Here is a 12,803-nt window from a genome sequence, read left to right as displayed (position 1 = left end):
TATAGGAGAGTGGGTTTAATTGTGTACTATTTACTTTTAATTAGTTCACAGTTATAATTACTCGCTTTGATATGTTATGTTTATGTTTATCAATAAAAGTTTTGTTCTTATTTAATCTTGGTTTAGTATTAAATAAAACGTTCAAAGTATTTTATAACGTTTGATAGAATTGTCAAATACGTGATTTGACAATGGAACTCTATCCAGTGAACAGGAGTTATAATATACCTTAGTCCCTAGTTCGAATCATTAAGTTGAACGTAAATGATTCAATTTCATGGACTAGATTGCAAGTTGATTGATAGCGCAGTTTCATGGGCTATAGGGACATGGAGATGTCTAGTCATTTGCATAGGCTTGTATAGTTGATACACGCTGGGCAGACCTAGTGGGAGTTCTCTAAAAGGTTTATGAGACTCTTATTAATATATTTAGTGGATTCCTTTGACATGAGTATGAAACTGTTCTTACTTAAGGATTAGTATGTTCTTGACGCTGCAAAACGCCGTGCCGTAAAAGGAGGTCATAAAAGCAGCGATCGGAACTGCTATGAATTTAGTGGGAGTTTGGTCATACAAGATTGGATAAGTCCTCCTAAGAGTTAGGATTGGTGTCTTGGCCTCTTGAAGAGTGAGAACTGAAAATGCATGGCCGTGCTCAAATGGATTAAGAAGTTAATCATTTGTTTCGACAGTTCAAACTCAGATTTCAAGGAACGACTTGAATATTGTATGATGAACATATGATGTTATCATTCATCAAGTTAGACATTAAGCGACTTAAGGAGTTTGAAGGTTACACACTTGTTCTTAGACAAGTGGGAGATTGAAGGATTTTGTCCTCGATCAAGTGTAATAAACTAAATAATATTAGGATAAGTTATGGAGATAATATATTCAATAATATTATATGATCACAACGTTTTGCTAGAAGCTAATTGTGGTTTGTTGGACTAATATGATTAGGGCCAACTACTAATATCATTGAGTCCTATGAGGTCACACAAATAATGACACTTGGATATTTATCCAAATCCATTTGTGAAATGGGTTGCGCGGTTTGATGATGGATGGGAAGAGTTGTAACTCATGAGTTTATTAGACTCATAATGTATGACATTATGAGGCAAAATAAAGCCTCATGAAACACCTCTTTTGTAACCACCTTATATATTGATATGGGGTTACAAAGGTGTGCATATACTTTACAACTTCTAGAGTGAAAAATCTGATTTTTCCCTTAGTCTTTTCACACTCATTTTCGGCCCTCACCACAAAAGTAAGAGAGTGCTTTTCTCTCTTCCGTACTAGCATACGTGGTGATCCAAGTGTTGTTCGTGGACCAACATTAGAGGAACGGCGCTTGACGTTCTAAGGTGATCTCCACTAGAAGTTTGGTGAAAGAGGAACATACGCATCAAAGGTATAATTCTATACTAATGTTTGATTCATACTAATTTATGCAATGATCTTGGGATAGATGTACAAGTATTTGATACTTGATTTTCCGCATTATGCATCTAAGTTCCTACACTTTTTACCCCAATTCTCTTGGTAATTAATTTAGATTTTTGTTGATCCTTTAAATTTATACTTAAAAATACAAAGAGAATTTTGTGGATTTTAGATTCAGATAGATTTCAGATTTAATCGATTTAAAATAGGTTTAATTTTAGTACATTTTGCTTTGTAGATTCTTAATTAAGCACTATTTCTGTTATAAAAAAAAAAAACTCCACACTTCATATTGGCATCAACATATTTACATGTCTATTTCAGTATGTATGTGAACTAAGGAACTCATTACTCTTAAATTTCCAATGTTGTTGCTATCATATTATTCATTCACTATCAGTTGATATAATATATTGTTTGAAACTGTGTGAGTTGGTTTGAATTAAATCATAGATTGACAACCAACCTTCTCCAATATTCTCTTGTTCAGACTTTATCCAAATTGACAATAATATTTTCATGCAGAGTACCTTAGGTGCACCATGCATGTGGCCATACATCACATCAAATTTATTCAACGGAATGGCCCACAAAGCCTAAAAATATTTTGGATCAACAACCCAGTTATACGAAGATGTGACATTGAAAAGTCTTAGAATATGAAGAAAATATTTAATAAATATCAATATCTATTTTATTCTATCGAAAATCTTAGGAAATTTTATATCCTTAGCTTGGGCACAGGAGTCTCCGTAGGGACTGTTGCTGTCTACGGGAAGTGAAATAATTTGCTGTGGAAATTGGACCATACAAGATTTTGGACATATATGAACCAAACTTCTTCCTAAGAAAACTACATAAATTTTTTAAGTTGAATATTTCAATAGGAGATTCGCTTGTTGAGAGCTTAATATTCCGTCACGAGTATTATTGATGGACTCGAGAAATTATTGTGCTTGGCATACTGCCAAGTTACTGTAATATACCGATCAAGACTAACGAAGAATCACCGGATCGGAAGAATTGACCCAAAAATAAATAGACCCTTTTAATAGAAAGGGATGAAATGAATCGAATTCAACTTGACCTATATAATTAATTTGTCACCCAAGTTGACTCAAAAAAATCGGTTCCAAACCTGAAACTTGACTCCAGGGTAACTCGATAAGCAAGTGATTCAATAAGTAAGACCCAAATTGAACCTATACTCAAGTGATCGTGACGGTCCAAGATTGGATATGCTTCTATATATGACCCCCATCTAACCCGGTCCAACTCTAACCTAACATGGTTAGACTCTACCTAACATTAATATGAGCTGATTTCCTACCTATTTGTCCATATTGGACATCAACTTAACCCGATTTCAGTCTATATTAAATTGGTTTTTACCCAACTTGGTTCGAGCTTTATTTGTTATTAACCTACCCAATTTCAATATGGCTTGTTATTAACCTTACTCGATTTCAGACCGTATTTTTATAAAGCTAATCGATTTGATCATCTTGGTGATAAAAAAATCATACTTTTAATAGAATTAAACTGTCTACTACTATTCTACTCTAAAACTATAAAAGCATATGAAATATTCATATAGTTTTTGTCAAAAAGAAATTACATAGTTATACAATCATTTCACCAATAATAATAATTATCTAAGTCAATTTCCAATTTAAAAACCACTTTTACAGAACTTTTATAAATGTTTTACTCTTTTTATATGATAAAAAACAAGGAATTAATCATACCTGAATAAATCTAATCCAAATCAAAACTTACTTGATAAATGACAAGAACTCGAAATGAGCTAACTTGAACCTGACCTAAAGTTCACCTGATTCAAATTTAAACTTGAATACTTGATTCAACTAGTTTATGATGTAATTTGATTTGAACCTACGAACACTAAATAACCCAATATGAACCATGTCCTAAACCCAATGATTAAACCATAACTCGAATTTTCCTAAATTAAACTGGTACCAATAGCAAAGGATAAATGACTTGAATTCACTTAAACTCAAATGCGCAAACATGAAACTGAATTGATAAAAAGGCACATTGACCTAGAGTACTAGAGGCGTAACATGACCCAATCCAAGATGACCCGACGTAGATCCAACTCATAAACCTAAATATTCATGTCATTTTCAAAATATTTATTTATTTTAATTGATCAATAATATTAATAGGTCAATGATTTTAGGTTAAGTCAAATTCAATTCGCATTCAAATCAGGCATGTCATGTGTAAAGAAGTCAGATTCGGGTTGAATAAATTAAATCGGGTACTACCTCGTTCAATATCATTGTAACTTGAGAGAAGCCAACCATAGTCGCAACAAAAGATTAAAGCAAGTTCTTGACGACTTTGAAATCAGGGGTTAAAGAGATGATGATGCACACGTGGTTGAGGTAGAGATGACGTTGGGAGGACAAAGAAAGAGGGAGGAGGAGTAAAAAGTAGAAGGACAACCTATGTTGAGACGTCTTAATCATTTGCTTGACTGAGATGGTTTCAACCGAGACTTGGCTCCTTATAAACATTAAATGATCCGATTGACTTCTTTGAAAACGGCTCCTTCCTCTACTCCTATTTTTGCTTTTATACATGCTGAAGTACCTTTAAAATCAAGCTCTTGGTGCCTGCTTTAGCTTGTCGGAGGTCGTAACGTAAATTGCTTTCTTGAGCTTGCATACTAAGTGAAGATTCCTAGGAGAAGAGAAGCCTGGAGTTGGAGGAGGCTGAATAGAAATAATTTCATTGCCTCCCTTCCCTTATGTTGTTGAAAGGCATTCTTCACGTCAAGTTGAAGGCAACTTTAAGGAAAACTCAACATTTAAAAGATACAAATATAATAATGTGGATACTTAAAGCATGATTAAAAGTTGGTTGAGATGGTAATTGTGTCATGTTATAATAGCAAGAGATCACAAGTTCAAATCTTGTTGCAAGCTAATTTTACTTTTATTAATCGACATAGCTTAAACTATTCACTGTATTCAAAAAGTGGTATGTTCTGTTCTTAATATTGAACTTGAGTAGTTGACTAATTGAGGTTGAGATGGTGGAGTAGTGGCATGGTATCGCTTCCCATCTGTTATCCCTGAGGTATATGGATCAGACCTCATATGACTCATTTGAGTAATTTCCCATATTACCTCTCCGCAAGAGAGCCCCCTTCATCTTACCAAAAAAAAATACCTAATTTTAAATTAAAATTAGATGGTCTCTTATAAGACTAACTCTTTTTGCACATAGGTCGCATTTTTTTTTGTTTCTATCTCTTTGCTTTCTTTAATTCCTCAGTCTCCATCAACATCTTACTTATCTTAAAATAGATGATGTATGGTAGTATTAAATAGTAAAGCACCAAAACTCCTATAATACACAAAATTTTACATATTATAGATTCGTACATGAGACGAGGTTACAATATACTTCCTCCGTTCTTTTTATATTACAAAAATTACTATTTTGGATGGTTTCACATCTATTGCAACAATTTCAATTTTTGGTACAAAAATTAACTTTAATTGACAATATTGCCCTTACTTTATCTTATTAAAACCATCATTAATTACTCACTTTGCCTTATAAAATTGCTTTTATTTGCGAAAGATGATTTCTCTCCTACTCTAGTTAATTAAAGAGTTACGTTTATGCTAAACTACTCATTTGTTCCAAATCCTCAAAAAGTGTGTCAACAATCATTGTTGTAATAGAAAAAGAACAAAGGTAGTATTAGTATGCTAAATTTTAATCGGATTGGGTCACCTTTAGTTTTACTACTTATAACCTTCAATTTTGGCTGTTTTTGGGACATTTTTGGACTTCTTCGGGCCTGGTCATATTTCCTTCCAAAACGTTCCTAGGAAAGCCGACGTGACTTGTAACATTGCGCGGTTGCTTGACACCATTTGTGTTGCCTCGAAAAGCCTCTGAACACCCCATTTGTTCATTTATTGTGAAACCCAAATTTGTCTCGAAATGAACATAATTACATCCACATATTCATTCCAAGCCACATGACTCTTTTCCAATGACCTCCCATGTCCCTAGGAGGCATTCTGTGGCGTTCGGAGCTCGAGGCCCCGGGAAAGTCCGAAAGTGTGTATTATAACCTTCAATTTTGGCTGTTTTAAGAACATTTTTGGACTTCTCCGGGACTGGTGATATTTTCTACCCAAACATTAGTAGGAGTGCCGACGTGACTTGTATCGTTGCGCCTTGCGTTGGTGCTTGGCAAAATTTGCATTGCCTCGAAAATCCTCTTAAGACCCCATTTGTTCATTTCTCGTAAAACCCAAATTTCCCTCGAAATGAACGTAAAGGCATCCACATATTCGTTCCGAGCCACATGAATCCTAGTTCCAATGACCTCGCATGTCCCTAGGAGGCATCACGTGGCGTCCGTAGCTCAAGCCCTGGTAAACTCCGAAAGCGTGTGTTATAACCTTCAACTTTGGCTGTTTTTGGGACATTTTTAGACTTCTTCGGGCCTGGTTATATTTTCTCCCGAAACATACATATGAGTACGATGTGACTTGTGGTGCTTGGCACAATTTGCATTGCCTCGAAAAGCTTCCGAACACCCCATGTTTTCATTTATCGCGAAACCCAAAATTGCCTCGAAATGAACGTAAATGCATCCACATATTGTTTCCAAGCCACATGACTCCTTTCCAATGACCTTCCATGTCCGTAAGAGACATCCCATGGCGTTCGGAACTCGATCCCCGGGAAAAGTCCAAAACCGTGTATTATGACTTTCAATTTCGGCTATTTTTGGGACATTTTTGGAATTCTCCGGGCCTGGCCATATTTTCTTCTAAAACGTTCCTAGGAAAGCCGACGTGACTTGTATCGTTGCGCGGGTGCTTAGCACCATTTGTGTTGCCTCGAAAATCCTCTAAACACCTAATTTGTTCATTTCTCGTAAAACCTAAAAAATGTCTCGAAATGAACGTAAAGGCATCTACATATTAGTTTCGAGCCACATGACTCCTTTCAAATGACCTCCCATGTCCTTAGGAGGCATATCGTGGTGTTCGGAGCTCGGACCCCGGAAAAGTTCGAAAGCGTGTATTATAACCTTCAATTTTGGCTGTTTTTGGGACATTTATGAACTTCTCCGGGCCTGGTCATATTTTCTTATGAAACGTTCCTAGGAAAGCCGACGGGACTTGAAACATTGCGTGGGTTCTTGGTACCATTTGTGTTGTCTCGAAAAGCCCTAAACACCCCATTTGTTCATTTCTAGTGAAACCCAAAATTGTCTCGATATGAATATAAAGGCATCCACATATTCGTTCCAAGCAACATGATTTTTTTCCAATGAACTCCCATGTCCCTAGGAGGCATCCCGTGGCGTTCAAAACTCGAGCCTCGGAAAGTCCGAAAGCGTGTATTATAAGCTTCAATTTTGGCTATTTTTGGGACATTTTTTATTTCTCCGGGCCTATTCATATTTTCTCCCAAAACATGCCTGGCCTAGGATTGCCGACGTGACATGTAATGTTGCGCGGGTATTTGGCACCATTTGCATTGCCTCGAAAAGTCTCTGAAAACCCCATTTGTCCATTTCTCGTGAAACCCAAATTTGCCTCGAAATGAACGTAAAGGCAGTGTGTTTTTCGTCGTCTTCAAAATGAAGAAATGGGTTGAATTCAATCGCACAAGATTTCAGTTGCGTTTTTATCGAGTTCTTTGAGTTATTTTGAGTTTTTATTTGATTTTTTAAGGGTTTTTATTTTTTTTAATAGGTTTGTTGAGTTTTTTTATAGTGTATTTGATTTTTTTCAATAATGTAATTTTTGTTTGATTTCAGTTTTAATTTTTGTTTGTTGTAAGTTTGTGTTGTAGAAATTCAATTTATTTTGTGGTAGAAAAGTTGAGTAACAATGCTTAAAGTTTGTAAAATAAAAGATGAGTATTGGAATTTATAATAAATCGCTCAATCTCACCAAAAATTCGCAAAAAAAAAAATACTGTACATGTTGTTGCGGGTTTGGGCTACAATCGCAGCAATAGGTTAAGCTATTCTGCGGTTTTGAAAACGTAACAACAACTTATTGATGCGCCTTGATTTGCGGTGGCACTAAAATCGCAACAATATGGCCCTAAAAACCGCAACAATATATTGTTATTCCACTAGTGATATTGGTATTATGACATGATACATCTGTGTAAGTTTGATTTCACTCATAGTGCATAATATCTCACAATCAAATTCGTAACTGTAAGGGATTCAGTGCAGAAACTACTTAGTTAAACATGCATGATAAAGATGAATTGGACGCATGCAAAACTAATTAGGGAAGTATTATTGTTGTAGCTATGATGTATATCGCACAACACATTGCATGTGAGTGTCCCACATTGATAAAAGAAGAGATATTAGTTCACTTTATTATGCAAATTTAAAGTGGCTACTCCCCTTATTATCATATGATTTTAAGGTGGAAACTCCTTAGCTAGTGTTGTAAAGTGGACTCTCTGATCTCTCCTTGTAATTGGTGCGGACCAAGCACACATTTAACATGGTATCAGAGCCAGAACGTCAATTTACTCTATGCCAATTGAAAAAAAGGGACCTCGCATGTGAGAAGGAGTGTTGAAGTTATGATGTATAATGCATAACACATGGGAGTGCCCCATATTAATTGTACATTGATAAAAGGAGAGAGATGAGTTCACTTAATTAGAAGTGCATACCTACATTGCACGAACACTTCGTAGAAGTCATGTGTCAGCTTCGCAAACCTGAAGGAAACTTCTTCATGAGAATAATGTAATTGTAAACTCCCGTCTCTGTGCAGCATTTGAGTGTATACGCATGGCTACACTAATAACCTCGTTCATGCCTTCATAAACTAATTAAGACTTCACAATGAACTTATTTTATACTTCTTGTGTTCCATAATAAGTAAAACACTTCTCTAAAAAAGTTCTCACATAAAAAAGAGAAGTGTTTCACTTATTATGAAACGGAGAAAGTATTACTGATTATTATTATTACTATTATTATTTTAATGTGAATTAAAAATGGTCTTAGTCTAAATTTACCCACATAACAATTAAATGTATCTTATCAAACACATTAATCAATAAAAAACACAATTATTATATCAACATCTACCTTTCAAATCAAAGTGGGCTACCCGGACCCTAGCTCTATGTCGTGTATGGACCAAGACACAATATTTTGGGATTCTCGACGTACACACGCAAGCGCAGCATCGCGAGAACATTGGTCCTTTTAACCCCTAGCTAGTGCGTGATTATCATATGCATGAGTCAAGAATTAGTATGTAACATATCATACATTCTCATACATCCATCATATGTTATATACCCATTCATACAGGTTATAATATGCCTTTCGATCAAGTACTCTATTTAATTACTCCATATACAACCAAAACAAAGCAAGAGAGCTCATCTTTTCACTCATATCATATGTAAGGCCTAGGGTTCCAGTTGCCACTTGTTTTGTACATAATATAGAAACTGTTAAAATTCCATATGAAGTATATATATTATCTTAGCAAGTTGGGGTCATAGAATTTTCAGTGAATTGTTAAATTATATATTATAATTATCAACAAATTTGTCTCCTAAAAAAATAATTTCCTTTTATGTCTTGGAGTGGAAAGAAGAATGGGGAAAGAAAGAGGAACTGATCAAAGAGGTCATCTATATAGTATTCTTCCTTATATTTTTAACAAAAAAAATAAAGTCCTTGCTTCTATTTTTGGTCTTACAAAAAATGTTCTCATTCACCTAACTTAAAGAGTTCTAGTCATAGAAGCGAAAATTAGATCAAGAAAAACATACACCCAACAATGCTAGAAAGTAATAATCAAATCGAATGCTCGAAAACAAATCTTTGTGATGAAGAAGCTGAGGATCAAGATGAAGAAGAAAACGACGAAAATGATGAAGGAACAACACAAAATACTAATAGCAAAAATGGAGGAAGTTCAAGTAATAGCACAGTTGAAGAGATGAGTGATGGCATGAAAAGATCAAGCTCATCGACTGCTGTTAGGCCTTATATTCGATCTAAAACACCGCGCCTTCGATGGACTCCTGATCTTCATCTTCGATTCATTCATGCTGTTGAAAGGCTTGGTGGACAAGATAGTAAGTTACTTAGCTTCAATATCATAATCATCATAGGGTTATATATATATATAATTATATATATTATTACTTCAAGTAATTATTATTAGTTATTTAGTATATGTTTAGTGATGATTTAATCATATTTTTTTGGTGTAGAAGCAACTCCTAAGTTAGTCCTTCAGCTAATGAACATCAAGGGATTAAGCATAGCTCATGTCAAGAGTCATTTACAGGTGATTAATTCAATAATGATAACAATTAAGTTATTAAGCTGATCTCATGAAGTTTTGCTTTTATTTGATTTTCTTAAGTGTTAATTAATTAGTTAAAAATTTTATATTCATGGTGTTTGTTTTGGCAATCTTGGCATTTTCTGTAGTTATTTGTGTTTTTTTTTTTTTCTTGATATATATGAAGGTTTTGATATGTGGATATTTTGTTTGGTAAGATGTACAGAAGCAAAAAAGCTGAGGATCAAAGTCAAGGTATATAGTGTTCACTATACAATATATATATATATCCCCTTTATTTTTTTCACTTCTACTAGTAATTTAAGTTATGATTTAGGGTTATATATGTTGTTGAACAAATGAAAACTAAGTGGTGGTTTTTTGTAGCAGCAACATGTGATCAAAAGCATCTTTTTGAAGTTAGAGATTGCAATATCTTCAACCTTAGCCAGCTTCCTTTGCTACAAGGGTATTGCCAAGCACCAAGTTCTAATTATAGGTAAAGATATTTAAGAGTTCCAAGTTTTAATCTTGTTTATTCAATATAATCTTGTAATTAATTAGGGATGATTGAAGGGATTTGCATCTAAAATCTCTTGTAGTGATGGAATGATTTTGTGTTAATTTTGAAATTAGTGATGATTTTCAAGACCATACTTATTATTGCCAAGGCAATTTTTGTTGAGACAATGTAACAAAATTGCTTTAGCAATAGTTAATAATACCTCGGAAAAATCACTATAAATTCTATTTATACTAATTAACATGATTTATCTATTCGATATTGAAGATCCATAGACCCTATGTGGACGACTACCAATCCTAGTTGGACGCGTGGTTTGTATGCTGCAGATATGGAATCGAGAGTGAATGAAAATGTATGGCAACGATTTGGGATTGAGCAACATCCTCCGCGAATCATTGAGCAAATTCACCAACAAGCATGGCAAAAACCCGGAATTTCACCAATGGCAAAGGACTTAAGTCTAACAATGCAACACAATCATCAATATCAAGCTAAGGTAGATCAAAAAAGGTTCATTAGTTGTAATAGTAATGATAGTCTCCGAAACCAAATGCTCCTTAAGAGGAAGAGATTGGAATGTGATGATCATGGTAACATTGATTTGAATTTGTCACTAAAAATTCCAAGAACACAAAGTGAAGATCATGATCATGAAGGTTGCAATACCATTCTTAATGACGAAGTTGATAAGAGTAGCTTATTATCTTTGTCATCCTCGTCGAAATTCGAGTTCAAAGTGAAGGATGGAGATTATGATCATGGTGATAGGAATAAGCAGGAGTATTGTACAAGAGGGACAAGTACCCTGGATCTGACTTTGTGAATGTGACAATTATTCTAAGTGAGATCTTGATCAGGTACTTGTTCTTGAGTTTGCAATTTTTCCTTAGCTTCAATGTCAATGTAACCTATCTTCAAAAAGGTAATAACTATCATTTTTTTTCCAGTGTTAGCTTCTTATCTACCTGAATTAGTTTGCGCCATGATCTTGTTGTTGCATCTTAGTTTTGTCATTTTAGATTTGACTCTCAATATCTAAGTAAAATATGTTGTACAGTTCTAAACACATTAGTTCTGATTCGTGATTTTGTGTTGATCAATGTGTATTAATTGTCCCTAATATTGGCAAAAATAGGGAAGCATACCTCTTTTACCAAAAAAAAAAGAAAAAGAAAAAGAAAGCATACATACAACATTAGCTTCATAATTAGGGTTCTACTTAAATCTACTAGCAAGCTAATGTCCATAAATTAAGGGCCCGTTCGTTATCGATTTTTGTTTTCGGTTTTTAGTTTTTTTGAAAATTAATAACCAAAAACAGGAAACCAGAAAAAGCGATATTCACTTTTTAATTGTCAGTTTTCAAAATCATCATATTCTCAATAAATTTGATTAATTTTTTATTCATTATAGGATGTATATCATATGATTTTGAAAATCAAAAAACCAAAAAACAAAAAACCACAGTAAAACAGAAAGGGCCCTAAGTGATTTGTTTCCTTCATTTAGCTCTCCACTAATATTTACACAGAAACTAAGCATCGTATTCATATATATATATATATATATATATATATATATAATATATATATATATATATATTAATACACTAGAGAGGTCCAATAAAAAGTTTCTTAGAATGAGGACACATGTACATATTTGTTGAACTAAATATACATATATTAGTTCTAGCTGAAAATACTTTCTCTTTACAAAAAAAAAAAACCACATTATGTTATAAAAATGCACATTAAGCTCCAAAATTATGGAAAAAAACATCCATTTAAGAAGTAGATTTTGCTTATTTTAGCATAGAAACAATCGTACTACCATATGGAAAACACGGCAATCTCAATAAGTAACCCAGGTAACTAAGATTTAGACACATTCTATGTGATAGGAAAAGCGTGTCTAAATTAAATTCTTCGCAAGTAATGCAATCATGCAAAATATTTGACAAAGACATAAGTACCTACTTAGAAATTAGAAAATATCTATTACCAAATCACTTGTATGCATGAGTTAATTAAATATGCATCCAAAGCATGTACAAAACGTTTGAGTACATGATATATCATATATATATTGAATATCTAGCTAGGAAAAGTGTTTATCCAACACAACTCTTTTGGGTTCTTTTTAACTTATTATTACTAATTATGATTTATTATATAATTTTTAATTATAGCAATTTGACTTGTACATCATTTCATACTACACTTTTGACCATCTTTAATGAATTATACATAAAGTCAACATAGTTATATGAAATTTTATTTAATTAGTCTTAATAAATTTATTAAATATGAACTATTTATAGTTTTTTATTATATACTCCCTCTTTTTTTAAAAAAAATAATAATAATTGAATTTATTATTATTATTAATAAAATATCCAAGTCCTAAAATGCCAATATATATATATATATATATATATATATATATATATAATATATATATATA

At 33.4% G+C, this 12,803-nt stretch overlaps 1 protein-coding gene across 3 annotated transcripts; it reads left to right on the top strand.

The window, feature by feature from the left end:
• Positions 1-8,899: 8,899 nt before the first annotated feature.
• On the top strand, positions 8,900-11,286 carry LOC104892532 (uncharacterized). 3 transcript variants are annotated; one of them, XM_010678495.4, is made up of 5 exons: positions 8,900-9,602; positions 9,744-9,817; positions 10,033-10,069; positions 10,202-10,313; positions 10,605-11,286. In XM_010678495.4, exons 1-5 carry the CDS (start codon positions 9,302-9,304, stop codon positions 11,161-11,163), a joined length of 1,083 nt encoding a protein of 360 aa, XP_010676797.2. In that variant the 5' UTR covers positions 8,900-9,301; the 3' UTR covers positions 11,164-11,286. The 3 variants fall into 3 exon arrangements, with proteins under 3 accessions (XP_010676797.2, XP_010676795.2, XP_010676796.2); XM_010678493.4 differs by having other exon boundaries at positions 8,903-9,602; positions 9,741-9,817; XM_010678494.4 differs by having other exon boundaries at positions 8,906-9,602; positions 9,741-9,817; positions 10,205-10,313.
• Positions 11,287-12,803: the final 1,517 nt, after the last annotated feature.

This window comes from Beta vulgaris, chromosome 5 (assembly GCF_026745355.1).
Source record: "Beta vulgaris subsp. vulgaris cultivar EL10 chromosome 5, EL10.2, whole genome shotgun sequence".
NCBI lineage: Eukaryota > Viridiplantae > Streptophyta > Magnoliopsida > Caryophyllales > Amaranthaceae > Beta > Beta vulgaris.
Note: the sequence above shows the minus strand (reverse complement) of the source record. Positions and strands in the feature narration are given on the sequence as shown.